At 41.0% G+C, this 26,982-nt stretch overlaps 1 protein-coding gene across 2 annotated transcripts in view; it reads left to right on the plus strand.

Annotated features, from left to right (window-relative positions):
- The window catches only part of ZNF462 (zinc finger protein 462), an 85,120-nt gene that overhangs the window by 19,792 nt on the left and 38,346 nt on the right, over positions 1-26,982 (plus strand). For both annotated transcript variants that reach the window (XM_056848829.1, XM_056848830.1), the window contains exons 5-6: positions 3,059-3,177; positions 11,047-11,238. In XM_056848829.1, coding sequence (XP_056704807.1) covers positions 3,059-3,177; positions 11,047-11,238 — 311 coding nt within the window. The remainder of the gene's footprint in view (positions 1-3,058; positions 3,178-11,046; positions 11,239-26,982) is intronic.

The following is a 26,982-nucleotide window of genomic DNA, read 5'->3' on the forward strand; positions in this document are numbered from 1 at the left end:
TACGTAGTTGCTTTGGCCTCTAGAGAGCTTTGGTTCAGATTTTCCTTTTTCACTTGCGTATGGGGAGCCGGCTCTGTTCTAATGCAGATGGATGCTTACATCTGCACGCTTCCTTCTGTATACACTTTAAGTCTGAATAGATTTTTTTCTCAGCCAGAACAGTTTTTGTCTTCACAACTTTTAGCGTGCTCCCCCCCCCCCACCAACCCTACTGGCTGCATTCTTGGAAAAAGAACCATTTTTCTCATCTTTTCCTGAAGACAGACATGGAACCACTAGGGGGCTACATTTGCAGGATGACAGGAATAAGATTGCATTTGTATTTTTTAAGCTTCTGAATATTAAAAATGTTCCACTTTCAAAAGGTCAGGGATTGGGAGTGGGGGCTTGGATTCTTAGAAAGAGTTGTTGAATCACTTTTGGAACAGCCATCCTTTCGAATATCATCTGTCTCTCCAGTTAGGGTAGGAAGTGTACAGAAAACATATCCCTTCCTATTTTAAAAGGATAATTTCTATTACTTTAGTGCATCTTGTTGCAGAATCCTTTTATGGAATGTTCTCTAATTTTTTTGCAACAAATTGAGGCTATGTTCCTGTATTTATTGTCTTCACTTACACAAGCTATGGATTTACATTTGAAGATAATTTTACATTTGAAGATGATTTATTTTGGCTTTTCACTTTTCAATCAGTGAAAAGAAGGGGACATTTACTATGAATCCTAAACCTTCAGAGCATCTTTTTTTTCGTTTGGTACTTAGAGACAAGGAAGCGCTAAAAAGCAGAACTTTGATCATTTATGTCTGCCTCCGTTGACAATTCTGGGAAAACTCCATTGTTTCCAGTTCAGCTACTATATAATCAAGTAACCTAACAAACTATGAAAAAAATGAAAATACAAAAAGAAACTTGCAGTAATTTTGCAGTGGGGATCTTAAGGGGCTGCTGTCCTAAAACATTCCATTGTAATCCTAGCAAAGTCAGTGGAATGCAAATAAGCAGTTTGAAGATTGTATCCACAATAATCCTTTTTCTACATACAAAATGTTCTAATAGGTGTGTAAAAGTTAGGATAATGGAGAATGTATGTTGCTAACGATTAATGTTGGTTGTAAGCCGAGGGGTCAGGGCTGCCTATTTTATTAATGTATCAACTCCTGTTAGCCATAATAGTTTAGTTTTTATTTACTTCATTTATGCCCCACTTTTCTCCCCAAACATATTCTCCTGTTCTCCATTTTATCCCCACAGTAACCCTGTGGGGAAGCTTAGGCTGAGTGTCTGATTGGCCCAAGGTCACCCAGTGAGCTCCTATGGCACAGTGGGCATTTGAAGCTGGGGATCCCAGTCTGATACTTTAACCACTGTGCCACGCTGGTGCAGTGAAGCTTCTGTCTTTCAAAGCACAATAGTAGATGTCTGGAACCAACAACAAGAGATTTCCTAGAAGCATCTTCCTTGGTACTGTCAGAAACAGACTACTAGAGCTTGGCATGAAAAGAGCAAAGCAACTCTTTTCCTTTTTAGCAAGCTACTTTGGCTTGGATAGCAATAATTTCCCTATGGCCAGCGTGGTGTAGTGGTTAGGAGCGGTGGTTTGGGGCAGTGGACTCTGATCTGGAGAACCGGGTTTGATTCCCCACTCCTCTACATGAGCGGCAGAGGCTTATCTGGTGAAATGGATTTGTTTCCCCACTCCTCCACATGAAGCCAGCTGGGTGACCTTGGGCTAGTCACATTGTCTCAGCCCCACCTACCTCACAGGGTGTCTGTTGTGGGGAGGGGAAGGGAAGGTGATTGTAAGCCGGTTGGATTCTTCCTTAAGTGGCAGAGAAAGTCAGCATATAAAAACCAGCTCTTCTTCTTCACTAGTTTACAAACAAAATTTTTATAGTCCCTTTACAGGGAAGTATCATGAGAGTGGCCCTGCTGTCACTGGGTTTTAATTTGATTGCATGAGGAAGATGTAGTCTCAACCTTTTACAAATGGGCCTGATTCTTTCTCTTTCTTTCTTTCTTTCTTTCTTTCTTTCTTTCTTTCTTTCTTTCTTTCTTTCTTTCTTTCTTTCTTTCTTTCTTTCATGCTAGAGAGCAGGAATTTCTCAGACATCTGCTGAATGCTCATTTCAGCTGATAAATATTGAAATCCATGAACAATGGCAAGCTCTTGAAGTTATTACATATTTACTCAGAGATTAGCTGTGAAAATGTGGGTGACTATCTTTCTTCCTTGTGTTAATATACTGGAGGCCTATCTGGACTAGCTGCAATGGGACTGAAACTTAGAATTGCAAGATTAATGCTTTTCAGAATCTCAAATCATACCTATTTGTTTTTGTGGACAAAGGTTCCCGTCTCGCATTTTGCAGTACAAGTGAGATTTTTGGTATCGACACTCATGATTTATTTTATTTCACACACATTGGTGAAATGGGTCAGGAAAAATATTCAACTTTGCGTTAAATTGGTAGGAGCCATTCACTTTACAGGTGATCTTCTCAGGTCTTTTGGAGGGCACTTTGTTTCTAAGTCCTTAGGCTCAGCCAGCAGTGCAAGTCTGAGCAGAGATACAGCCTTTTAAGTCCTTTTGACTTCAGAAGGTATAACTCTGTTCAGGATTGCACTGTAACTTGTTTATACACGCTGTTTACCCACAACCAGCGTTGACCCGGTAGATAACTTATGGTAAAGCTGTATGATTTGCACTGACATAAACCCACAGTGTCATCTCCAGAGCAAACTTGTCTCTTGTACGATTTGATATCCCTGACTTTTCGAGTGCCATGCGCTCCTGTCATGACAGTGGGATGCGAGAGAGGCGTCAAATGTGTTTCAGTTTGCCTGTTGATTTGGCTTGCGTCCTGTACTCCGCTGCCACAGCTGTCTTCATATTTGCTAGCACTTTAAACTTTGAGCATTTCTGCCAACTCGTGGCATACAGATATCACTGTGTATGTGTGTGTTTCCCCCCCTCTCCTCTCAGCAAGATGTAGTTGAAATGATGGCTCACATTTATCCTCCCTTTTTTCTCCTCATGCTGCTCTTCCCTCGTCAAGTTTGGATCGCCATATGCAGGCTCACCACGGACATCACAAGCCCTTCCGCTGCAAGCTCTGCCCTTTCAAGTCCTCCTATAACAGCCGGCTGAAAACTCACCTCCTCAAAGCACATGCTGGTAAGTCCTATTCCTCCAATTCATAGTGAAGAAAGTGCCTGGGTTTTTGTCCCCTCTTCCTGCCCACTGCTTCAATTAACCGGTCCGCTTGTGATTTTTATCAGTTTATTGACCTTGACTGTGCCTTTTTAGTCCTTTGTAATCTGTCAACCGTTATCAGGATTGGGGTGTTGGTATGGTGCTCGGGTCTCTGTTGAGCAGAACTAAACTTGCAACTTGGACAACCAAACAGAGTCATGGCTTTCAAATTGAGAGAAGGGGTCAAAACTGTGGCTATTGTTGCAAATTGAGCACACAAACCAAGTTGGATTGGGGCGAATGCCAGGGAAAAAAGGCAGAAAGTCTAGGCTTGGGATGCTCCACTTGATTTGGAAGATGTTTCTGAGGCAGACATGTTGAGTGTTGTAGTGAGAATTAGTGCTGCACCAAACTTTCATGCTTATTTGAAATTTGAGAGGTGAAAGGTGTTCTTTCCAGAAGATCCCTCCAAACCACTTACCTTTTTGTGTTGTTGTCTGTTGTGTTTTGCTTCTGTTTGCTGCTATGGTCCTTCACTTTGTCGCTGTTTCACAAACTTTAACAGGGTGTCTTTCTGTGCCACCATGCAATCTACAAGCCAGTCTTTGAGTCATGGAAGTATGAAACTTTTTGCAGGGTTGGGAAGCTTCAAATTCATTCAGATTTCACTATGTGGGGATCTTTGTGAGAGTAAAGGAAACTCAGCTCAGCAGTAGACAATGTGAGCAATGTAATTCAATGTGAGCAAGCATAAAAGTATGCATATTGGGGCAAAAAAACCCAACTTCACATATACACTGATGGGATCTGTGCTGGCAGCGACCGACCAAGAAAGGGATCTTGGGGTGGTAGTGGATTGCTTGATGAAGATGTCAACCCAGTGTGCGGCTGCTGTGAAAAAGGCAAATTCCATGCTGGCCATAAGTAGACGAGGAATACAGAATAAAACTGCTGATATCATACTGTCTTTATACAAATCTGTGGTGAGACCACACTTGGAATACTGTGTACAGTTCTGGTCACCACACCTAAAAAAGGATATTGCAGTGCTTGAGAAGCTGCAGAAAAGAGCAACCAAAATGATCAGGGGACTAGAGCAACTGCCCTATGAGGAGCGGTTAAAATGCTTGGGGTGTTTAGCTTGGAAAGAAGGGGGTTAAGGGGAGACATGATAGAGGTCTATAAAATTATGCACGGTATGGAGAGAGTGGACAGGGGGAAGCTTTTGTCCCTTTCTGATAATACTAGAATGCGGGGTCATCTGCTGAAGCTGGAGGGTGACAGATTCAAAACCGATAAAAGGAAGTATTTCTTCACACGACGCATATTTAAATTGTGGAACTCCCTGCCCCAGGAGGTGGTAATGGCTGCCAACTTGGAAGGCTTTAAGAGGGGAGTGGACATGTTCATGGAGGAGAGGGATATTCATGGCTACTAGTTTAAATGGATTCTAGACATGATGCATACCTATTCTCTCCAGGATCAGAAGAGCATGCCTATTATATTAGGTGCTGCGAAACACAGGCAGGATAATGCTGCTGCAGTTGTCGTGTTTGTGGGCTTCCTAGAGGCACCTGGTTGGCCACTGTGTGAACAGACTGCTGGACTTGATGGGCCTTGGTCTGGTCCAGCATGGCCTTTCTTATGTTCTACAAACTCTTTGAACATGCTTTGAGCACACCCATCTCACCAAAGGCAGGTGCGCTTTCTCAGAGACTGAATCTGTACTCTGATGTAGCTCCCGGATAACTGAAGCTTCATGGATGGGTGTCTTCAACAGGGTTTTAATCTTGTAAGGGAGATATTGGCCTGCACCGTCATCAGTAAAACTGTTACCATAGCCTGGGGGGAGCCTGGTCTAGATTTTTGGCACATCTTCCAGATGGGAATTTGGGGGTTTATTTTGAAAACAACTTCGCTGATGAGAGTTGCTTGCTATAGAGGGATCTTGGCTGGCTTAAAAGCAGCCATAATACTGTTGAATTCTATACAGGTGCCAGATGATAAAATTGTCAGGAAATGACATACAATTCCATTCCTTATTTTAATTTCCCCCCAATTTTTTGTCAGTGCCACTGAGTCACTTGAGAATGTTGTCATCATTCCTAATGGTTTCCATGTTGCGTCCTTATGATTTTCAGCACTTTGATGACCACCCAGTGGTGTTTGTGTTGTTACCCCATTGTGATTTAATCTCAAGGCAACCATTTTTCCACATTATTGGATGTCAGATTATTGTTAATATGGTGCACTGAAATAGCCAAACATTGTCTCCCTCCTCCAGTGCAGAAATTTTGTCATTTCTACAAACTTTGATTCGGTGTTTGGAAAATGGATGGGTCAATTGCAACAAAAAAACTCATATCTCTGGCTGTGGTTTTCAAAAAATTTTTTTTTCCAAATAAGTACATTCTACTTCTATTTGCTGTACGATTTTCATTACAATAAAATTACGGTTTGGTGCATTGCACTAAAGTTTATGCTGCGGGATTTATGGCCCCTTTCTGACTTAACTGTTCCTTCATACAAATCATATTCATGAAACTGTAAATCACAGCCGCTAGTATTTTTTACTCAGATGGATATGATAGAAATTTATTAAAAAATAATGAATTGCAGAGGGGGTTGATAGCGATTATTCTCCCTTTCTCGTAATACCAGCGCTTGTGATAGTCAACCAAAATTAACCAGCAGTAGATTTATTTATTTAAATATTTATATCCCATTTTTCAGAACAGTGAAAAGGAAATGCCATTTCCCACAGTGCCTAATTAATCTATAGTTTCTGCTGGCACAAGATAATGGGTTGGCCACTAGTGTAGATGACTTTTTAAAAGTATTTTACAAATGTATGGAGAATCAGTTTCTATCAATTAGCTATGATACCCAAATGAAACCACCTTGTTCAAAGGCAGTTAGCCTTTGAAAGTGAGATGTTGGGTATAAAATCATAGGAGAACATCACACCATGATTGTGAAATGCCCTTGAGCATTGGTTAACCAGTGGAGGAAACAGGTTGCCTGTATCTAGCGAGGCTCTTATGCCATTATGAGGCTAGGTTTTCTATGTAGGTTTGCTATATAGGTTTGGCTATTCACTGGTAATTTCATTTCCGTTTGTATCATGTCCACATTAAGTCTTGTTGTTGTTTTTCTTTTATGAACCTAAATCAGCAATAAATTGGATTTAAAAAAATATCATGAGCCACAAACTTTTTGACTAATTTAATAATGTTTAACACAAGTGTATTATGCAGCTAATGTTTTTCTGTATTATTTAGCCAATTTGCTATCAACCAGCAAAATATTATACATTATTTTATGTAATGGTGTACTTTTTTAAAAATTTGTTACAGTGAGGTAAAAAAGGGATATGTGTGTGTGTGTCTGAAAAAGAATTGTACACTAAACCTAAAAATTGTGTGTTGTAGTAGATTGGCATAGTAGTTGGTAGCAGAATTCTAGGAAATGAAAACGTATATAAGCCCATATTCTGTGCATGTGAAATGCATTTAGTTTAACATCCAGCTGGGGCAGTAGGAGTCCTCGTTGGGGCAGTAGGAGTGCATAACTTGCCTGCGTACATTGAATGCACCATATAACTGCCACAGTATAATTCTGAACCAACAGCTTTGGGGTAGGAGGGACAGAATGGGCCTTTATTAGCATAAGTGACACTTTTGTATGGCCAGTGAGTATGGAAGATGTGAGCCAGAGGCGGAGGCAATTGAGCCTGATTCCTGCTATGCCTTGATTAAGTGCACTTTCATGTTCGTATTGCTGTCTTAAAAGAGATACTGTGCAGTATATTTCTGCACTAGAAAAGAGGCCACCGTGGGCTTTCACAGCATCCTTTTGTGGCCTCAAATCCTTCTGAGGTAAGCCTGTCTTTGTAGGAACGTCTGGCATTTTCCTGTTGCCTCTATTGTGTTCGAATTACTTCTACTCAGTTCTGCCAGAGAAGCCATTGATTGATTGATTGATTGATTGATTGATTGATTGATTGAGTCAGCTATGACCTCTTCAGCTATTTTCTTGAGAGGATGTTGGTCATGTTTGCTATACTTACAGTACAATCCTAAATAGCATTAGACTACTCTAAGCCCTGTTGGCTTAAATGAATTTAGAGGAGGTATCTCTGCTTAGGATCGCACTGTACTAGTCAGGTATTTTGAAGTAAGCTAGTTGAGCCGTATTCTCTGCATCTGTCTGTTACCAAACATTTGGCAACATTGGTTTTTACCACTTTGGGTTTTGGTTGTTATTTTTATGAATACTTTCCGTGATATTCTGGACTGATCATTATTGGGGGAAAATATTGGTTCTCACAAGGTGGATCATAGAATCATAGAGTTGGAAGGGACCACCAGGGTCATCAAGTCCAACCCTCTGCACAATGCAGGAAATTCACAACTACCTCCCCCCCCACACACCCCTAGTGACCAGAAGATGGCCAAGATGCCCTCCCTCTCATCATCTGCCTAAGGTCACAGAATCAGCATTGCTGACAGATGGCCATCTAACCTCTTCTTAAAAACCTCCAGGGAAGGAGAGCTTACCACCTCCCGAGGAAGCCTGTTCCACCGAGGAACCGCTCTAACTGCTTGTAAAAATTCAGCCAGACTGGGCCTAAAGAATTCCTCAGCGTTAGGCTGTTGCTGAATCTTGTCACTGTGGTGGAGAAATTCCCCCTTAAAAAGCAAAGTGCCACCATGGTCTGTTTGTTTTAGTTATGCAAGCAAGGTCTGCCTTCTCTCAGAACCCGACAGAGGCAAAAGCCTCATTCCATTTTAAGTCGGCTTTGGGAAAATATTTTGAAAGTAGCTCTTCCAGGCTTGCAAGATAGCTACCTGTGTCTAGTAGGATTTGCCTCTAGGTAACCAGGTAAGCAACTGTTTTGTAAATGGGAACAGAGATCCTCTCCCTCCTCCTCCTGCTTCTGCTTCAGGGACCGCTGTGCCACTAACATTATTTTTATGTAGGCAGGCAGACTAGCAGCTTTGTGATTTTAATTTTAAGGTTATTTTAAAATTCTGATCTGTATGGGTTTTATAACAACCTGTGGCCCTATGAGTCATAAAACACAAAAAAATAATAAAAACATCAGACATGCTTGTTCAAATCATGAATGTTCATATTTTTTTTGTTCCAGTCAAAGTTAATAATAGTCTAACACATTGGCATCCTGTACCTTGTAGCCTGAATTATATTTAGTTCCACAATCCTAAGAATCTCATAATACAATTCTATGCAGAGTTACAGTCTTCTAAATTCATTGAAGCCAGCGGGCTTAGAAGGGTCTACATAGGATTGCACTGCGATTACACCTCTTCCTTCTTAAAAAAATGGATATATCGCTTCTCTTTCATATGTTAACCGGAAGGACACTATCAACCATTGTGAACATACTGCTTTGAGCTTTGGTGTTTATGCTTTCTATATTAAGCTAGCTAAACTGTCATTTTTAATGGGAAAAAGCATTTGATAAACTTTCTATTTGGCTGTCATGAACACATTCCTGTCCACTCCAGTTTTATTTTATTTAAGAAAATCATTATTCTATTGTTATAATGCTTTCCTCTACAGCACAACTAAATGTGGTCTGTGGGTCTTGTTTGTCTCCTGGGATTGAAAGATCAGCTGTGGGGCTTTGCTTCTGCATGCGCTTCTCCTGTTCCCCCTGTGAAGAAGCAAGCAACCATTCGCTTACTCATTTCTTTGGGTGTGTGATCTATCTGGCTCTGTGGGGAATTCTTCTTTTCTATCAAGTTTTAGTCTTCCAGTTTGGTGGCTCACGCCTCACCAAAGTAGAGAGGAGTGTTGGAGAATCATAAGATCTGTGTGTGAAGGAGCATGCAAATCTTGAGGTGAGGGGTAGAGGTAGCATTATCTGAACAAGGTTTATATGTTTATAAATCCTCAAATGCTTGGTGTGAAAATCTTCAGTATAAAAAAATAGTTTTTTCTTAATGTTATCTTTGCCCATTAACAGTCCTCAATAATCATGTTATGTGTGACAGGACGGCATTGCAGCTCTTTCAGAAAGGTGCTATTTATTTAAGCAACATTATAACCCCAACTTGGACTCTTTTGCTTTCATGATACAATGACCTTCCCACGCATTTCAAAAAAACATACTTCTTTGTGGCTTGGACCCCAAATCTGCAATTGCATGCCTTTCTTCTGCCTCTGGCTTCTGTAGCAGAATTTACATCTGGCTTTGTAATCTTCACAGCATTTTCCAGTGTCCTCCTTACAGTTGACCCAAATGCTGGTTATGCCGCAGATAATTCATAGTCCCGTGTTTCGTTATGTTAGGTCTGTTTATGTTAAGGATTAGAAGTCCAGTGGGTGGTTTTGTGTTAGGGGAAATTGCCCTTTATAAGACAATGATATTGAAGACTCTGATGGTAAGAGGAGCTTCCGAAAGAAATTATGTTGTTGGGGGTGGGGGGTGTTGTGCGTGTGAGATTTCTGGTTAGCTGTTTGCAGCCTTACCCCAACCTGGGTCTTGAAAGCCTTGCTCTTTCCAGTTTCTGCTATTGATTTATATATGTCCACAGCTCTTCTTGCTTTCAGGAAAACATGAAAGGGCTCTACTCCTCTGTTAAGTTCTACAGGGAGGGCTGACGAGTAACTTGATTGAAGGCCTCATTACACGATACACGTGGTTCCTGTCAACTTGTGTCTCTTTTATGAACTGTAAGATAGTTGGAGAGAATGGGGGAGTCACGCCATCCTTGCATTAAGAGGCTGACAAGAGGTGGGAGGCGATTCTCCCTGTTGTTGCTGATAGATAAGGAAATTATTGCCCTACTGGAGCCAAAAGAGTAAATGCATCAAAGGAATAATATTTTTGTTTTTACATTTTTAGCACCAAATGCAGAGATACAGAGACCTATACAGATGCTTTACAAGTTTAAAAAGTGCTGTTCTTTTTATGGAAGATTATGTTTTGAGTCCCAGAAGTAAAGACCTGTGGCAAGCTTAGCAACAAGTCTCCTCGATGTCTCTAATTACCATATAAACCACTGGTAATTAGAGGGCAGTTAAAATAAACGGCACTGTGAACTGGCTAACATTCAGTGAAATAAAACGAAGGCCCAGTGGCATCTTAAAGGCTGAAAACGTTTATTTCAATCTTTAAGGTGCCGCTGAACTTTTGTTTTATTTTGGCACAACAAACGTGACATGACTACCCCACTGCAAATAATATTCAGTTGCAAACAGACATGAGTTGGTTGGCTACATTTGATCTCTCGTTAAATCGGTTTTTACAAACAGGAAGCCAGATGTAGGCCCAAGAGCCGTCACTCAGTTACAAAGGGTAAGGCAGAAAGCAGGGTTGTGTCACATGTAATGAGACCCTTTTTCTGTTTGCCCACCTTATAACACCAGTGTTTCATAGGAGTATCTGCAGTTCCTCAACCCTGGCCCGACACCCTGAATCGCTGTTGTACATGAATTACACTGCTGGCCATGTTAATGAGCGCCATCATTCACTGAGCTGTTTCACATGGGCAGCAAGCTGGCAGTAGCCATTTCAGCCCTTGGTCTCTCCCTAATTGAATTATGGGCTGGCTCAGGTAGCTACTGCTGTGGGCTGAAGAAAATGGAAGCTGCCATGATGGTGTCAGTTGGATGCATTAGCCCAGAGAGCCATAGAAATATGGTAGTTAAGACAATTTCACTCTCCCTCTAGGATCACACAGAGAAAGAAGCCCACGGGATTCTCACTGCTGAGTTCAACGGGAGAAAGATTTTTCACCCCACCCATCCCCTACCTCTTTTCCTATTTTTTCCCTCTCTTCTTGTGAGCTGATGGACTTCCCTGTTATTTCGCTCACCCAGGTGAACATGCCTACAAATGCTCCTCCTGCTCATTTTCCACCATGACAATCAGCCAGCTGAAAGAGCACTCCCTGAAAGTGCATGGGAAGGCACTGACACTACCAAGACCACGCATTGTCAGCCTTGTAACCTCGCATGCTCAACATGCCTCCAAGAACCACACTACTGCTGAAGAGGTGGAAGACTCTAATGGTAAGAGGCACTTCCAAAGAAAAGACGTAGAGCGAAAAATCAAAAATTATCTTTAAAAAAAATTAAAAAGCAACAGCTTGATTAAGAAGTAGTTTTGCATTTTGTGGGAAAACAACCCTACAGCTTGGATCCTAAGCTGCTGTACCATCAGTGCAGCAATATCTCCTCTGATGGAATGGCTTTTCCATCTCTGGAGCATGGGAGGGAGATTTTTGTTTATTTCCCCGCCTCCTGCCGCAGACTCCCAATTTTGCTGTCCGCACGGTTCCTTTTGGACCATTGACTCATAGGAACACAGTGGAGGGGGGGAGAACAAAGAAGGATGAAGGGAGAGAGGAGAGACAAGGAAGTTGCCTTCCTGGCTGCTTAGGATCCAAGTCTGCATGTCCAAATAAACAAATCTCAGTCCAAACTGATAATAACGAGTTTGAAAAAAAATCTCTGTTAATTCACACTCCAGCTGCATAATTGACTTTTAAAAACATTTTAATTTGCCTTTCTCAGTAACCGAATTCATGCACAACTTTCTCCTTTTGACCTTAACCAACTTTGACCATGATTAATGTTAACTTAAGTTTTCATTTTAACAAGAATTTGGAAGCAGATTTTGAAGCTGTTCAGTAGGAAAAATGGAACTTATGAGGCGAGCATTATGGGAGTTTGGTTAACTTTGATTGTCTCCCAAACACCAATTGTAGGCATTTTAAAACATTATGAGATCTGAACAAAAAGAAATCAGAAAGCCTGTGGGTTATTTGTATAACATGATCAATAATCATGCCATAGGAATAACCCACAGATTTTTAGTTCCTTGTGTATGGGGCAGAATGGATTGCAGTTGGTATCTTGTTGGTCAGATAAGATAATACTAACAATCTTGCACAACAGTCTACTATTTGTATCTTCCTATGACCTGGCAGGCACCTAATGTTCCTTTCTTAAGGTATTACCTTGCATTCTACCCCACTGGCACCCAAGCCAAAATGGGGTGGGAACCACTAGCAGTTTACATCTGGGATGGACTTTCTGAAGAATCCAGAAAGTTGAATAGGCCCTACCACCGGCTGTTTTAGAAGGGACATATGAGAAGATCCGTAGATCAGAGAGGTTTTGTCCGCGTGGGACAGGGGACACTGAAACCATTGAACACGCACTGATATGTTGCCCATTCTACCATGAAGTTAGATCAAAGCCTATTTCCCCCTTGCTTGGTAAATTCCCTGAAGAGTCAGTTGAGCTTTTGGCAAAGAAGCTCCTGTTAGGAGAAGACCCTCAGCTTACGCGCCAAACTGCCAAGTTCTGCACTGTTGCTATTAAAAAACGCAGAACTTTAGTAGAGAATGATTGTTAAAATATTTTACAATTTGTAAATTTTAAGGTGATAATTTTAATCAGGGATTGTTTTTATTGATCTTACACCTTTATTTGTATGGGCAGTCTGTGATTCTGCAGTGCAAAACTATTGAGTCTGGACATTTTGGTGTGTTGGCATGTGATTGGTCAGTTGACCATATTAATAAATTTGATTTGAGAAAGTTGAATACAGAAGCAAGACTTTTGTTCCACCTCTCCTTCACTTGTACGCACACTCTTTCACATTCAAGATGTTTCAGTATCCAGCCCAAACAATATCAGATCACTGTGTCACAAGGAAATTCTGTCTGGTACCCCACTCATTCTATGGTATACCTTTGGAAATAATAGTTTATCCTGAACTAAAGCTAGACAGATAAAATGAGCCAAACATTTGAGACTGTTTGTCCTAGCCCTGAAAATTTTTTGAACCTGGATAGCCTGATCTCATCAGATCCCAGAAGCTCAGCAGGGTGGGCCCTGGCTAATATTTGGATGGGAGACCTCCAAGGTCATGACACAGAGGCAGGCAATAGCAAACCACCTCTGAAGTCTCTTGCCTTGAAAACCCCATAAATCAGATGTGACTTGACAGCAAAAACAAAACAAAACACATTTCTTATTGTGAATTAGCAGGGTTGTACATGTTTCATTATAAATACTGTGAGATGGGCAGGGCAATTTTTATGGGCTTTGGCAGTAGCATAATTTTTAACCTCTGCTGGTTACACTAAGGGCCATTTCATATGTTAATTGGCAGCAAACCCACATTTTTCTGTAGCCTGTTGCAGCTCACTGATAAGTGTGCCTTTGAGGACATATTTGTTACCTTCATGGTTTTCATTTTTAAGCATAGGTGCTGTTTCAAAAACGCTTATAGTGTAGGAAGCATTGGGGGGACACCCCCCCTCCTTTTAACAGTATTACCTTGGCTACAGCTGTCTAACAGGCAACAGGCACATACATTATTATCAGGATATCTCTGTTAGCCAACTTCAGAAATAGGATGTGTTGCAAATATCCAGTCACCCTTTACTAATAGGTTTATTAATCAAATTATTTTTGACAATTATGGAAGAAACTTACTAAGGAGAGTGTCAGATTACAGGTGTTGAAATAATCAAATCAACATCCTCGCCATAATTTAATAAAAGAATGAACCTTCCAGCAATTTTTTAGACTTTATCGTGCTGGGCACAGATTTCGTTAATTTTGTCTAGGGGTGTAGTGACTTGGGCAGCTTTTGAATTTCTAGAAAGCAGTAAAAGAGCCACATGGTCTCTTCACTTGTTTTTAAATTTCACAGCTGCTAGTAATTACAAGATTAGATAAGAGATTGTTTAAAAACACACAGAAAGCAGAGTTTACTTGCAAGATGGGCTTTTGTGTCCAGCTGAGGGGAGTATGAGGTGTCAGGTTTGTACAATACCCAGTTAGGAGTATCTCCGTTGGTTCAGTTTGTAAAAGCAGCCTTTATACATGGACAAGCTGTGATCTAGTTAATTTGCTTATGATACAAAATTGGATCATCCTGGTGAGCATGGGTGGAGATAGCATCAAACAGACTTGGTCTCTTTCCATGGATAGGGTTTTGTGCAGCTGAAACACAGTGTCATTAAATATTAACGGGCATCGTCAATCAAGGAGGTTGTATTATATATGCTAGAGCTGCTCGGTCAATGTCTACATTGATAGGGAAGAATAGTATTGAATGTATTAAGATCTCCTTCCTTCCATAATGCACTCCAAGATCCTTAGAATAATGACATAGAAGATAACACATTCTATAATAAAATTAAGTAATTTTTAATTGAACATTTTGTCAATAAGATCACTTGCATATGATCCAACTAGGGTGTCACACTGAGATATAGTACCTTGCCAGTTGTTTGGAGAGCTGCCACTTGTCCTATATCAATGGCTGCTTTTGAAACACATGAAGCTGTCTTGCACGGAGTCAGACCCTTGGTCCATCAAGGTCAATATTGTCTACACAGACTGGCAGTGGCTCTCCAGGGCCTCAGGCTGAGGTCTTTCACATTACCTCCTATCTCATCCTTTTAATTGGAGATGCCAGGGGTTGAACCTGAGACCTCCTGCATGCCAAGCTGTTATGGTATCCCTGAGCCACAGCCCCTCCCCTCAGCTAAAGATAACTTGGTTGTGTGTGACACCTTAAAGACAACCACATTTATTGTGACATATTATCTGTGAACTAGAGCCTATTGTCTCAACCCATGAGGTACTAACATCAAAGAAAAACATTTCATACAGGTGTAAAGCAGGCTATAATCTACAAATGTTTCTACAACAACAAATGTGTTCGTTTTGAGATGCCTAGGATTCCTAGTGGACCATGAGTGAATAGAATGTCTAATTTGAAGATCAATAGGTAACAGAATAGAGCAATGATACTTATTAAAAGTAAAGCAGTAAAAATATTTACAAAGTGTCGACATGTTAGTTCCTCTTACGGTTGCTTTCCCTGTTTGCTCTGCTGATTACTGTCTTTTAAATCTTCTTTTGTAGTCTGACGAGAGCACTACAGAAACTATAGCAAAATTTATTTCATTGTCACTGAAATTTCATGGCAAAGCCTTGAAGCTAGATTTTGTGGAGCATGGTTTTAATTTTTATAGCAGATATATATGATATTTTGAATAAGTAAGGTTATTTTAAAACATAATTGTTCATTTATGTGAATCTTTTGAGGTTGCTGATTTGTTTTTGCAGATACACATATGGTGGTTTACTCAATCTTTGTATTGGATGAACAAGTTGGGAAAGTCTAACAATCCGTTGTGCTTTGTGGACTATTTTGATGAGAATAAAGAAAAAGTATTTAAATCAAAAATTCCTGTTCCACAAACTTTGGCTGTTCAGATTCATACTTCACTCCATTTGGGAATGTTTTAGGAAAGTCTGTCAAAAGGGTTATTAATACTTCCTTTATTTGATTTATGACTCCATAGTTCCTGGGAGACACTGAATGCCGACACTATTATCTTCTTAACCTACTTGTAGGACCAACACATTAGCTATATTCTAATTGATAATTGCTTTATATAATAGTTACCGTAGCTTCAGAACAAAAGATGTTGTTACAAGCATCAGGGCTGTAACTACTTTTACCATGTGATTCATAATTTTCACTTAGTTGAATTATGAATTACAAAAACCCAGATTGCATAAATTAATTTCATACCAGTTGAAATTCATGTGACGAATCTTAACAAAAAAAGCCCTGTTCTTAACTCAGCATGCCAGTACTATATGGACAACTACAAGTAAGACCTGTAGTTTTGACAGCATTATTGAGTTTCTTAAACTTGTATTCCTGTTTCTTTTTTCACAATGGGCTGGTTTTCTGGCATTCATGAATCAATTGTAAATTATCCATGATTTGAGGAGATGAGGTCTTCAGTACTGTGTTTCATTTTCACCTTATTTATTTCCTGTACAGAACTGTGCTGAGAGATGCTGGGATCCACCAACATATAGCAGCGAGGGTTCAGTTGAATATAGTCTAGCACCAATATATAAGGAATCTTGTAGTACATACTGCATATTTGTAGGGGGAAATGAATACTTGACCAATGAGAGAACCTGTGTTTGTTTCAAAGAATGAAAAAAGAGTAAAATACATACAGTGCAGTTGTTCTGCAACACCTAGTATTTTCCTTTCTATACCTTAGAGTGCCCGAATGGCTCTGGATAAGGCTATGTTTGTGTGTGTAAAGTGCCGTCAAGTCACAGCCGACTCATGGCGACCCCTTTTGGGGTTTTTATGGCAAGAGACTAACCAGAGGTGGTTTGCCAGTGCCTTCCTCTGCACAGCAACCCTGGTATTCCTTGGTGGTCTCCCATCCAAATACTAACCAGGGCTGACCCTGCTTAGCTTCTGAGATCTGACGAGATCAGGCTAGCCTGGGCCATCCAGGTCAGGGCAAGGCTATGTTTAACTTGCACAAAAGGTTTCCTCTTGCACAAGGATCCTAGCACTTGCAGAACTCTTTGTGTGGATCCCAGCCATTGCGAGGTGTTGCCTCTAACATATTTGTTAGGTAAATAACCGGGAAACATTTGCAAGTTGCTCTGAGCTGTTCAAACAAAGGGCAAGATAAAAATGGTAGGGCAAGAGCAAACACCTTCCGAAAGCTCATTCCCAGAGAGCCAGCGTGGTGAGGTGGTTAAGAGCAGCAGACTCTAATCTGGAGAACCGGATTTAATTCCTCACTCCTCCACATGAAGCCAGTTGGGTGACCTTGGGCTACTCACAATTCGCTCTGCTCTCTCTCAGCCCCACCTACCTCACAAGGTGTCTGTTGTGGGAAAAAGAAGGGAAGGTGATTATAAGCCAGTTTGAGGCTTCTTAAAGGTAGAGAAAATTGGGCTATAAAAATCAACTCTTTTTCTGTTTGAGACTCAAGTGTTTAACGGGCAGTTTTGGGAAACCATGGAACAGCAGCCAAGAGGGAAACTGTAACAAGCTTGGAGCGAGTGTCCCTTTCCAGATTGCACCCTGTATGTGCCCAGCTGGGCCCTGTCTGAAACATTTCTGCCCTTGTATAGCTAAGGAATCCAAACCAGTTGTTCTGCAGTGGTTTCCTCTTGTGGTAGGTGGGTTGCTTATGAGTCAGATCACAACCGTGAACAAACCCTACAATTCTTAGGGAATATCTGCCCTTTGCAGAGTTTTTAAGGTGAAGAAAGAGTCCAAAGTTGGGAGTACAGAGATTGACATTAATCACACCGTAGCTTTGCTTGGTGTCTCATACACTGGAGCTCAGTGTGAGTTTGAGATCTGCTATACCCGCTGGCAAGTAAAGACACAGTCTGAATGGGAAAACTTAGTGCTGACATCCCCTGCTATTGATACTGTGTGTCTGGGCATCAGCGAGTCCCCCACCCGCTGACCTTTTGCCCGATTTGAGTTTATACCTGCAGGCTAGCCAGGAACTTTTGCCCAGCCACTGAGCTCTAAACTACCCCCCCCCCCCAGTTCTGGAATGCATAATCATATTATGACATTCAGGTGCTTTTTTTAAAAAAGAAAGAAACAGTAACCTTCTGTTTCAGAGAGCAGGAAATGACCTCTCCTTTGTTATCTCAGATCCTCTGTGCTTGCTATCTGGGTCTTAGCAGAAGGGTTTCTCATTCTCGGCCACCCAATCTGCTCTGCCGCTGTCTTTTTAGATGGGTAAGACATAATTTTTTAAAGGGTAGCAAGCAGGACCATACACTTCCTTCCGATGCCTGAAACATGGTGATCAGGCCATCTTGCCCTGTGCGTGCCAAGAAAAATGTTTGTCTGCTCTGTAAGCAAGCAGAGTGCCGGTAGTGTTCAAAAGAGGAGCGTGGCTGTTCATTAACATTTTCGGAGAGTCTGTTATACAGTCTTTTCATAAGTAAGAATTATTTTTACCTTATGAGGAGTACCTGAGGAAAGGAATGGGAGAGCCAGTGGACCGCAACCAAAATGCAGTCATCCCAGACAGTTATAACACAGTCCAGTAATTAACTGGGACAACCTCTAATAAAAAATGCGAGTAAAGGAATTGGACTCTTAACAGTACATTTGTTAGGGCTGGTAGGGTTTGCTGGGCTTCGTTTTTGGGTATTGTCCTTCCAGTGCAACTGCCGAAGTATTTCTACCACCTGACTATACCAAAGCTCAGAAGAGCTTTTACTTTGGCAAGAATGAATGCCCTTCTTTCAGCGGTTTTAGAGGGCAGATATTAAAAAGTGCCATACTCAGACAGAACATGTAGATGCTCACATGACAAAGTTGAAACTATCAAACATATGATCATGGAGTGTCCTATATTTAATGAGCTGAAGGCCAGTTTAATTACTCGTTTATTTAAAAACATGGAAATGTCCAACGAGGCATCTGGCAGTACGAGGGCGCAGGTGACGTGGCTACTATCCGATACAAATGATTCTGTTACTCTGTAGCAAGATTTATAGGGGCAATAATTAAATACAAAAAAAACCCACACTAAGTAAGCCATTTTTATTCCTTTATTTTCTGCTCAAGGCTATAGCTGTATGAGCAGTACTAGATAGATAGCGAGAACTGGGACAACCAAGGCCATGTAGTATGTCTCCTGAGACAATTTGGAGTTTCTCGTTATTAAATCCATTTCAGGAGTTTGAAAGGAAACATGTCTCCTGCAATTCATTGGAGCTGGTTTGAGATATAAAGCTGTTTCATGGAACTATATTTGGTTTCATAAGCTATTATCCTTCAGGGCCCTCACAGCTTCCATGTGTGCCCTTAGGCCAATGAAACCCCTCTTGACCTGAGGGTGTCTTTTTAAAGTTTGTAAAAAAATTATCTATTTGTGTAATTTGTATTAGGGAAATAGTTCCCCTACATCCAAGTATGCTGGAAGTCTAAATGCCAGAAGAGAAGGTGGCAGCGGGGATGGGGGGACATTTGCAAGAAAATACTGAAAATAGTGGTGGGATTGAAGAAAATGTAGACATCCCTCAGCTACCAGGAAATAGCCTTGGCAGAGAAGGCAGCATGCAAGCATTAAGCGCTGACGGGGACAGGGAAGTTAGTTATGTTGGCTGAGGGACCCTCCTGCAGTTAGCTTACACAAAGAGCAGTGAAATCCCCATCTGCAGAGGTTTCCTCAGGGAGTGAAGTTAGGCGGAGGCTGCCTTTCCCTCTGAAGGGACTGTCCTGGAGGAGGGGGGAGCAAGCATGGAAGCAGCATGAAGGAATATATGGGAGAAGATGCTCCCTGTGGAACACTGGATCCAGGTGGTTTAGGCAATCAGGATTCTCTCATGTGTGTCAGCACGGTCTGTCAGAAGGAGAACCTCTTAACTGAAACCTGTGGGATAAGAATGAGGGAGCAAGTAAAGTCCAATACCTTGTTCAGCTATCTTGCAACCCAAAAAAATTGTTTTTGGATGCTCAGGGGCCTCAACTACTGCCTTCTTGTACATGGGCATTTTGAGATGAAGCTCGTCTGTATGTTGTGAAGGATGTGTGTGTTAAGTGCCGTCAAGTCATTTCCGACTCATGGCGACCCTATGAATGAAAGTCCTCCAAAATGTCCTATCTTTGACAGCCTTGCTCAGATCTTGCAAACTGAAGGCTGTGGCTTCCTTTATTGAGTCAATCCATCTCTTGTTGGGTCTTCCTCTTTTCCTACTGCCCTCAACTTTTCCTATCATGACAATCTTTTCCAGTGACTCTTGTCGTCTCATGACGTGACCAAAATACGACAACCTCACTTTAGTCATTTTAGCTTCTAGGGTCAGTTCAGGCTTGATTTGATCTATAACCCACTGATTTGTTTTTTTTGGCAGTCCACGGAATCTGTAACACTCTCCTCCAACACCACATTTCAAAGGAATCTATTTTCTTCCTATCAGCTTTCTTCATTGTCCAGCTTTCACACCCATACATAGTAATAGGGAATATGATGGCATGAATTAATCTAGTCTTGGTGGCCAGAGTCACATCCTTACACTTCAAAATCTTTTCTAGCTCCTTCATGGCTGCCCTTCCCAGTCTCAATCTCCTTCTAATTTCTTGGCTGCAGTCTCCCTTTTGGTTGATGGTGGAGCCAAGAAATAGAAAGTCTTGAACAATTTCAATTTCCTCATTGTCAACCTTAAAGTTGTGTAATTCTCCTGTAGTCATTACTTTTGTTTTCTTGATGTTTAGCTGCAGTCCTGCTTTGGCACTTTCTCTTTTAACTTTCAGCAGTAGTTGTTTCAAATCACTATTTTCTGCCAATAATGTAGTGTCATCAGCATATCTCAAATTATTAATGTTCCTCCCTCCAATTTTCACTCCACCTTCATCTAAATCTAATCCAGCTTTCCTAATTATATGTTCTGCATATAGATTGAAGAGATAGGGAGATAAAATACATCCTTGTCTGACACCTTTGCCAATTGGAAACCATTCCATTTCTCCATATTCTGTTCTAACTGTGGCCTCTTGTCCAGAATACAGGTTGTGCATCAAAACGATCAGATGTAGTGGCACACCCATTTCCTTTAAAACCAGCCATAGCTTTTCATGAAGGATAGTAGCGTCCTTTTCAAGACACTGTGCTGCTAGGCTCCCTTCTGAATGGAAGGTTGCTTGTACACATTGCTCATGCAACGAGTCATTTAATTTATAAGATTTTGTGTATTCTCCGGTTCTGGAAGGTTTGGAAACAAAGTAGATATGTTGCATCTTATGGTAAAATAATCAAGATCCTTTCTGCTGCAATTAAATAACTTGGAAATTATGTTGAGGGTTTATTTTAATGGATATTTGGCCAAAAAGTCACTGAATTGTACACAGGAGGAACACCCATAATGGTTCAATAGTAAAGAATTTCAGAATATATTTAATATCTCATATTAACTTAAGGTCTGTTTGCATCTTGGCTTATTTTAGTATTATTTGAATTAAGTTTGCCCTGACCTGGATGGCCTAGGTAAGCCCAATGCCGTCAGATCTCAGAAGCAAAGCAGGGTTGGCCCTGGTTAGTACTCAGATGGGAGACCACCAAGGAAAGCCAGGGTTGCAACACCCAGGCAATGGCAAACCACCTCTAGTCATCTCTTTCCTTGAAAACTCTATGGGGTTGCCATAAGTTGGCTGTAATGTGATAGCACTTTCCACTACCACTTTTCTTGTATAAAGGATCTCAAGTAGCTGGTCCGGGAAAGGCCTCTGTAAGAGACCCTGAAGCACTACAGCCAATAAGAGTAGATGGATTCAAGGTCTGACTTGTTATAAGGCAACTTCTTATATGTTACTCATACATGAGGTTTTCCCAGTTTGTTCTTGCAACTGTGTTATGAGGTAGGTTAATCTGAGAAAGACAGTGTTCTGCTGGTCCAGGATCACTTGGTAAACTCCATGACTAGGCAAAGATTCTCGCCTAGATTTGCCCAGTCCAAGAACAGGATGCGATCGACTTCACCTCACAGGCTGTCAGTTTATCACATACGATAAATATATTGTGTACATGCAACAGGTTTTATGTTGCAACCACTATTTGACGAACCATGTAGTGAACTCAGTGCATGTCATAAAAATGGGGATTTTGACAGCTTTCAAAGGCAGTGCAATTGGGCAATTTTAAGTTGAAGATTAAGTCGATGCAAAGCTTGAACTTGCATTGTTTTAAATATCCCTTAAAATGTTGTTTCCCCATGCAATTAAACTGCCTACCTGTCTTGAAATAGGCTACCAAGCTTATAGAGGCACCCTAGGTGTTGGCAGTATTGTTTTTATGGATTTCGCAAGCTGCATTGAAGGCCATGTATGATGGAAAGGCAGGGAACATATTTGTTAGGTAAATAAATTGATTATACTTGAATGATGAACTATATAAATCTTATGGTTGAAAGTACTGACAGCACAGGTCAGTCCATTCAGGGAGCAGCAGATTACAAAATTGTTTAGGATATCATTTGCAGCATTGAACTATGTTTGTGCTGAAAAGACAATAGTTACTAGGAACTCTTGGAAATTAAGAATACTGTTTTCGATTAATGTAAAGATTCTTTGGGAAGCAAATCCATGGAATAAAAGCAGAAAGACACATGCACAGTTATGTGGGGTGGAAAAATTCCCACCACACATACATAAATATAGTCGGTTTATCTATAGTTGTCAGGGTTGTTGTGCTACACATTGATCCTGATAGATGGGCTGAATGTGAGATATGAAGCATGGACAAAACCTTGATTTTATGCATGGTGCAGGCTTGTAAATGTGGTATTTGCCTTTGTTTGGTAACACTATTTAAATATGTAAATTTATTTATATACATTTGAGTTGGAAATGTTTTTTTTCTAATTCATATTTTCCTGGAAAACCTGTATCACTGCACTTCACCTATGATCAAGGTCACAGCTGCCTCCTGATCGTGGGAGTAGTGTGTTCACATCCCTTTCTTTATACCTCACAATGAAGGTCAGGGTGATTAGTGGGTGCCATAGACCAAGAGTCACTGGGTATATATTTTTCATTAAGTCCAGATTTCATGTTACACTGTGATGGTTTGGCGACTGCTAAAAACATGCTCCCTCGTGGTGTGGTCTCAGATCTCCTAAGTCACATAGAAAACTTGGCTATGTTGATCTTCTGTACACCTGCAGCAGTGACATAGCAATAAACAATACAAACGTCCCGTCCCACATGACTGGAACTGTAGACATTATCTGAGTGAAATGGAGTGGAAGAACGAGGAAACAGTTTCATGACAACTACCACCATACTTTGGAAGCAAAAGGGGGGGAAAGTGATTGTATGTATGTATTAGAATGCATTTCACTTCAGGCAGAGAATATAAAGAAGCAAAGGGAAAGTCTGATCCATAGACATATGTTGTATCAACCTGTTTGGCTTTTATAAATGTTATATTTGCTCATAGGAAAGCATCTGAACAACCATCATGGAAGCCAGTATTTGTTTAAAAATACTAACATTGCCTATTTGGTGTAACACAACTCACCAGAAAGACCATGGAGCCATATCAAAAACTTGGTGTAAAGACTACAGCATAGAACCTGTATTCTCTAAAAAGAAGAATAAACAAACATTGATCAGCCTTCAAAGAATCAGCTTGCATCAAATGTAGGAAATATATGGGAGATAGGGGGTTAAGTTGAAACAGGGTAGACTTGCAGGCCTTATAAAGAGCCATCAGAATATGTTCCTTAGGAACAGCCTCTGGCAGACTGTTTCATAATGTAGAGGTACCATAGGGTTACCAACTGGCCTGCTCTTAATACAGACTTGATGGGATCTTACATATCAAGTAATATTATTTACCTCAGTGCAATGAAAAGCTTCTGCTGCCTGATTCTACACACTAGTATGTGTGTTAATTGCTATCAAGTTGCTTCCGACTTATGGCGACCCTGTGAATCAATGTCCTTCAAAACGTCCTATCCTTAACAGCCTTGCTCAGGTCTTGTAAACTGAGGGCCATGGCTTCCTTTATAAAGTCTATCCATCTCATGTTGGGTCTTATTCTTTTCCTGCTGACTTCAACTTTTCCTAACATTATTGTCTTTTCCAGTGACTCTTGTCTTCTCGTAATGTGAACAAAGTACGATAGCTTAAGTTTAGTCATTTTAGCTTCCAGGGCGAGTTCAAGCTTGATTTGATCTAGATTCTACACACTAAGCCTCTGGTAAAGGGTCAGGACAGTTATCTCCAGGCCAGTTGGCAACTATAGGCACCAATTAGAAAAGGCAAGGAACCGATGGAGGCAGAATACATGCAACTGGGGGAGGGGGGGATGCAGTCCTTTAACTATTATGGTTGGGAAGGGCTTGAGAGGTCAAAATCAGCATCTGGAATTGAACCTGGAAGCAAACAGAATACCAGCGTTGTTGCTTTGGAATCAGTGCAATGTGTGCATAGTAGCTAAGCATCATAAGAAGATGTGTGTGGCTGCATTCTGCGGTAGTTAAAGCATCTGACTTGTCTTTGAGCAGCTTCACGTCAAGAATGTTGCAACGATCCAGTATAGCGTGGTGTAGTGTTAAGAGCGTTGGTTTGGAGTGGTGGACTCTGATCTGGAGAACCAGGTTTGATTCCCCACTCTTCCACATGAGCGGCGGAGGCTAATCTGGTGAACTGGATTTGTTTCCTCACTCTGTAGTGGGGAAGGGAAGGTGATTGTAAGCCGGTTTGAGTCTCCCTTGAGTGGTAGAGAAAGTCGGCATATAAAAACCAACTCTTCTTCCTCTTCTTCTATAGTGATCATCATGAACATTGGATATGATCTGGCTAAAATGGAGCACTTTTATTTCAGTGGGAAACATATAAATGTGAGCTTAATTTTTTACCAATGAAATTTTATTGGGTGTAATTTTGGCTGGTTTGCTGCCTATATACTGTAACACAGAGTTTGTCCACACGTGTCCCGTGTCCTTTTTGTGGCTGCCTTGAACACTTGGGCATACTAACTTGATTTTTGGGGGGTAATTTTTGAAAAGAATTCCTTCTAACTGGTATTCCTCTCCTCTTATGATCGTAGGAGTATGTGGCAACTAGTCCTAGTCACACATTTCCACATGTTTCTTTTATTGTGGAGTATTGCAACCTCTTTTACAGTTGCATTGCAAACAATCCTTACTAGAGAACAGGTGATTAACGGGACAATCCGAAAAATGCTTTCCTGGGAGTAAACACCATTGAATAGACCTGAGGAGGATTCTGAGTCGACCTGTTTAGGATTCCAGTGTAAATTAGCTGGCTCTCTCCCATTTTGCTTCCCATTTGCTTCTCTTTCTTCTGTGTTCCTACAGATGTCTCCTATTATGCTTCTCGGTATTTGATGGTCCATCGCATTGTAACCCATTTGCAGGCCTGTTTTTTTTCCTTTTTGCATCTAGTGAATAATCAATGGCAAATTTTATTTTTTTAAAACTTCAGACAGAGCAGTATGGGGCCAAGCGCCTTCCAAATTCATTTTAAATTTCTTTAGATTAAGTTCATTTTCCTTCTAAGGGAATTTGACACTTGCTCAAGAAGTTGTATAGCATTTGTCCTCTCTCTAATCCATTCAGACTTGCACATATATAACTCAAAGGGAGAGAAAGATTAAAAGTTTCAAAGGAACACAGATAACATCTTTCCAACCTTTCTGAATAGCTAACATTCCTAGAGTCCACATCTTTCTTGGTTGCCCTCGGCAGTACCTTCTATATACCTACAATATATCCTTTCAAAAAGCTGTTTTAAATGGCCAGAGCTGATCAAAGGTTTCCAAATCCAGCCTTGATAGATTGCTGTATAATTTCTTGGGGGGCATAAAAGGAGAGCTGAATTCCTGAAGGATAGTTGTCTTCCACTCTCTGAACTATTATGACAAATCTTCATTTAAAAAAACTTTTTGCTGTATTTTATGTCCTGTTTCCCATCTTTTTTTCATGGTGGTTATTAACTCCAAGATTGTGCCCATACTGATGGATAACCTGGATCTTCTGTTCCATTCTACATTGCTCACAGCATGTATGCTTTACATATTCTCCCCTTTCCACTGTTGCTGGTTGTTTTTCCATATGTGTGTGCATTTCAGGTTTTGCAGCACTTATGGGACTGCCTCTCGGGGTGCAAAGGAAAGCTTTGCTTGTCCATCTGCTTCCTAGAATGATTCCCCCCCCCAAGTTATAACAATTGTACTATTACAGTCTCACATAATAACGAGACAGCATGAGAGTACATGAACAAGCAAGGAGTCTTCCTCAAGTGTTCTTCTCCAACAAACCAGGAACTAATACTTTCAGAAGATATCTGCAACTGTTGAGGAGAGCAGAATGGAGTAAGACAGGAACAGCAGTGGCTTCTGCTCATTTTTCTGTCTCTCAGAGAGAATTGGCAAAATGATTGTAAACCGGTCCCGGAAGATGTTCCTGCCCTTGAAGAACTCTAATGGAAGTGGAGCCCCCTCCTGCCTTTCTCAGAATTCCAGACAATAGGAGAAGGACTTTCATACACCTCTAAATAGAATTAAGCTTATGAAACCATACAGATATTGGCCTCTGTAAGTAGAACCAGTAGGGATTCGGGAGTGTTTTTAAGAGCAGCTGTGAGACTAGTATTATTCCATACATATGTTAGTCAGACCTTAAGTTAATGTCAAAGAAAAATTATTTGATAGGATAGAAGAGGGGGATAGAGATTATTTGAGGAGAGTTTGCTCCAGTGTTTCATGCGAAGCGTGAACACTTTTTATCGGGGAGTGGCGATTTGAATACAAGTTTCTCTCTGCAGCCCAACATAGTGTATGTTGCAGTCTAGAGGTTATGGAAGCAGAATCTAGAAAGGAAGACAATTGCAGGATAAGATTTATTTTATTTACCTTCTTTATAGTCCTCCTTTCTCACCGAGATTCAAGTTAGATTACATGGTTGAGGTGTAAGATGAAAGAAATCCCTCTTAGCAACTGCTGCAACCTGCTTTTCTACAGACCCCCCCTGAACTGCTTCCGTCTGCAAGGATCAGACATTTAACCCATTGCCTGCCTAAGAGCAGCAGAGGCTGTGTTGCAGTTGGCTCTTTCAGTATATATCCTGTGTACCAACCAAGACATAGGCAAACAGAAGTGAGCTGCTAAGAAGTGAGCTGCTAAGGCGATAAAGGGACAACATTAATATAACTTCTGTGATTGCCCATTCTGATAAGAAGTGGTTAAGGAGCCCTTTAATTGTGCGTCAGTAGGCAAATCCCACTTGTTGCCTTCATCCCCTTCTCAGTTGTAAGTACAGCCCTCAGCGGAAAACCGAGTTGCTGAATAGGGGCATATGGCATAACGACGGGCTTCATAAGATCTTCCCGACTTATCTGCCACTCTGCCCACATCTCCCCTTCATTTTGCTTCTAATCTTCAGACGGCCTCA

The sequence above is a fragment of the Euleptes europaea genome, chromosome 4 (assembly GCF_029931775.1).
Source record: "Euleptes europaea isolate rEulEur1 chromosome 4, rEulEur1.hap1, whole genome shotgun sequence".
NCBI classification, from domain to species: domain Eukaryota; kingdom Metazoa; phylum Chordata; class Lepidosauria; order Squamata; family Sphaerodactylidae; genus Euleptes; species Euleptes europaea.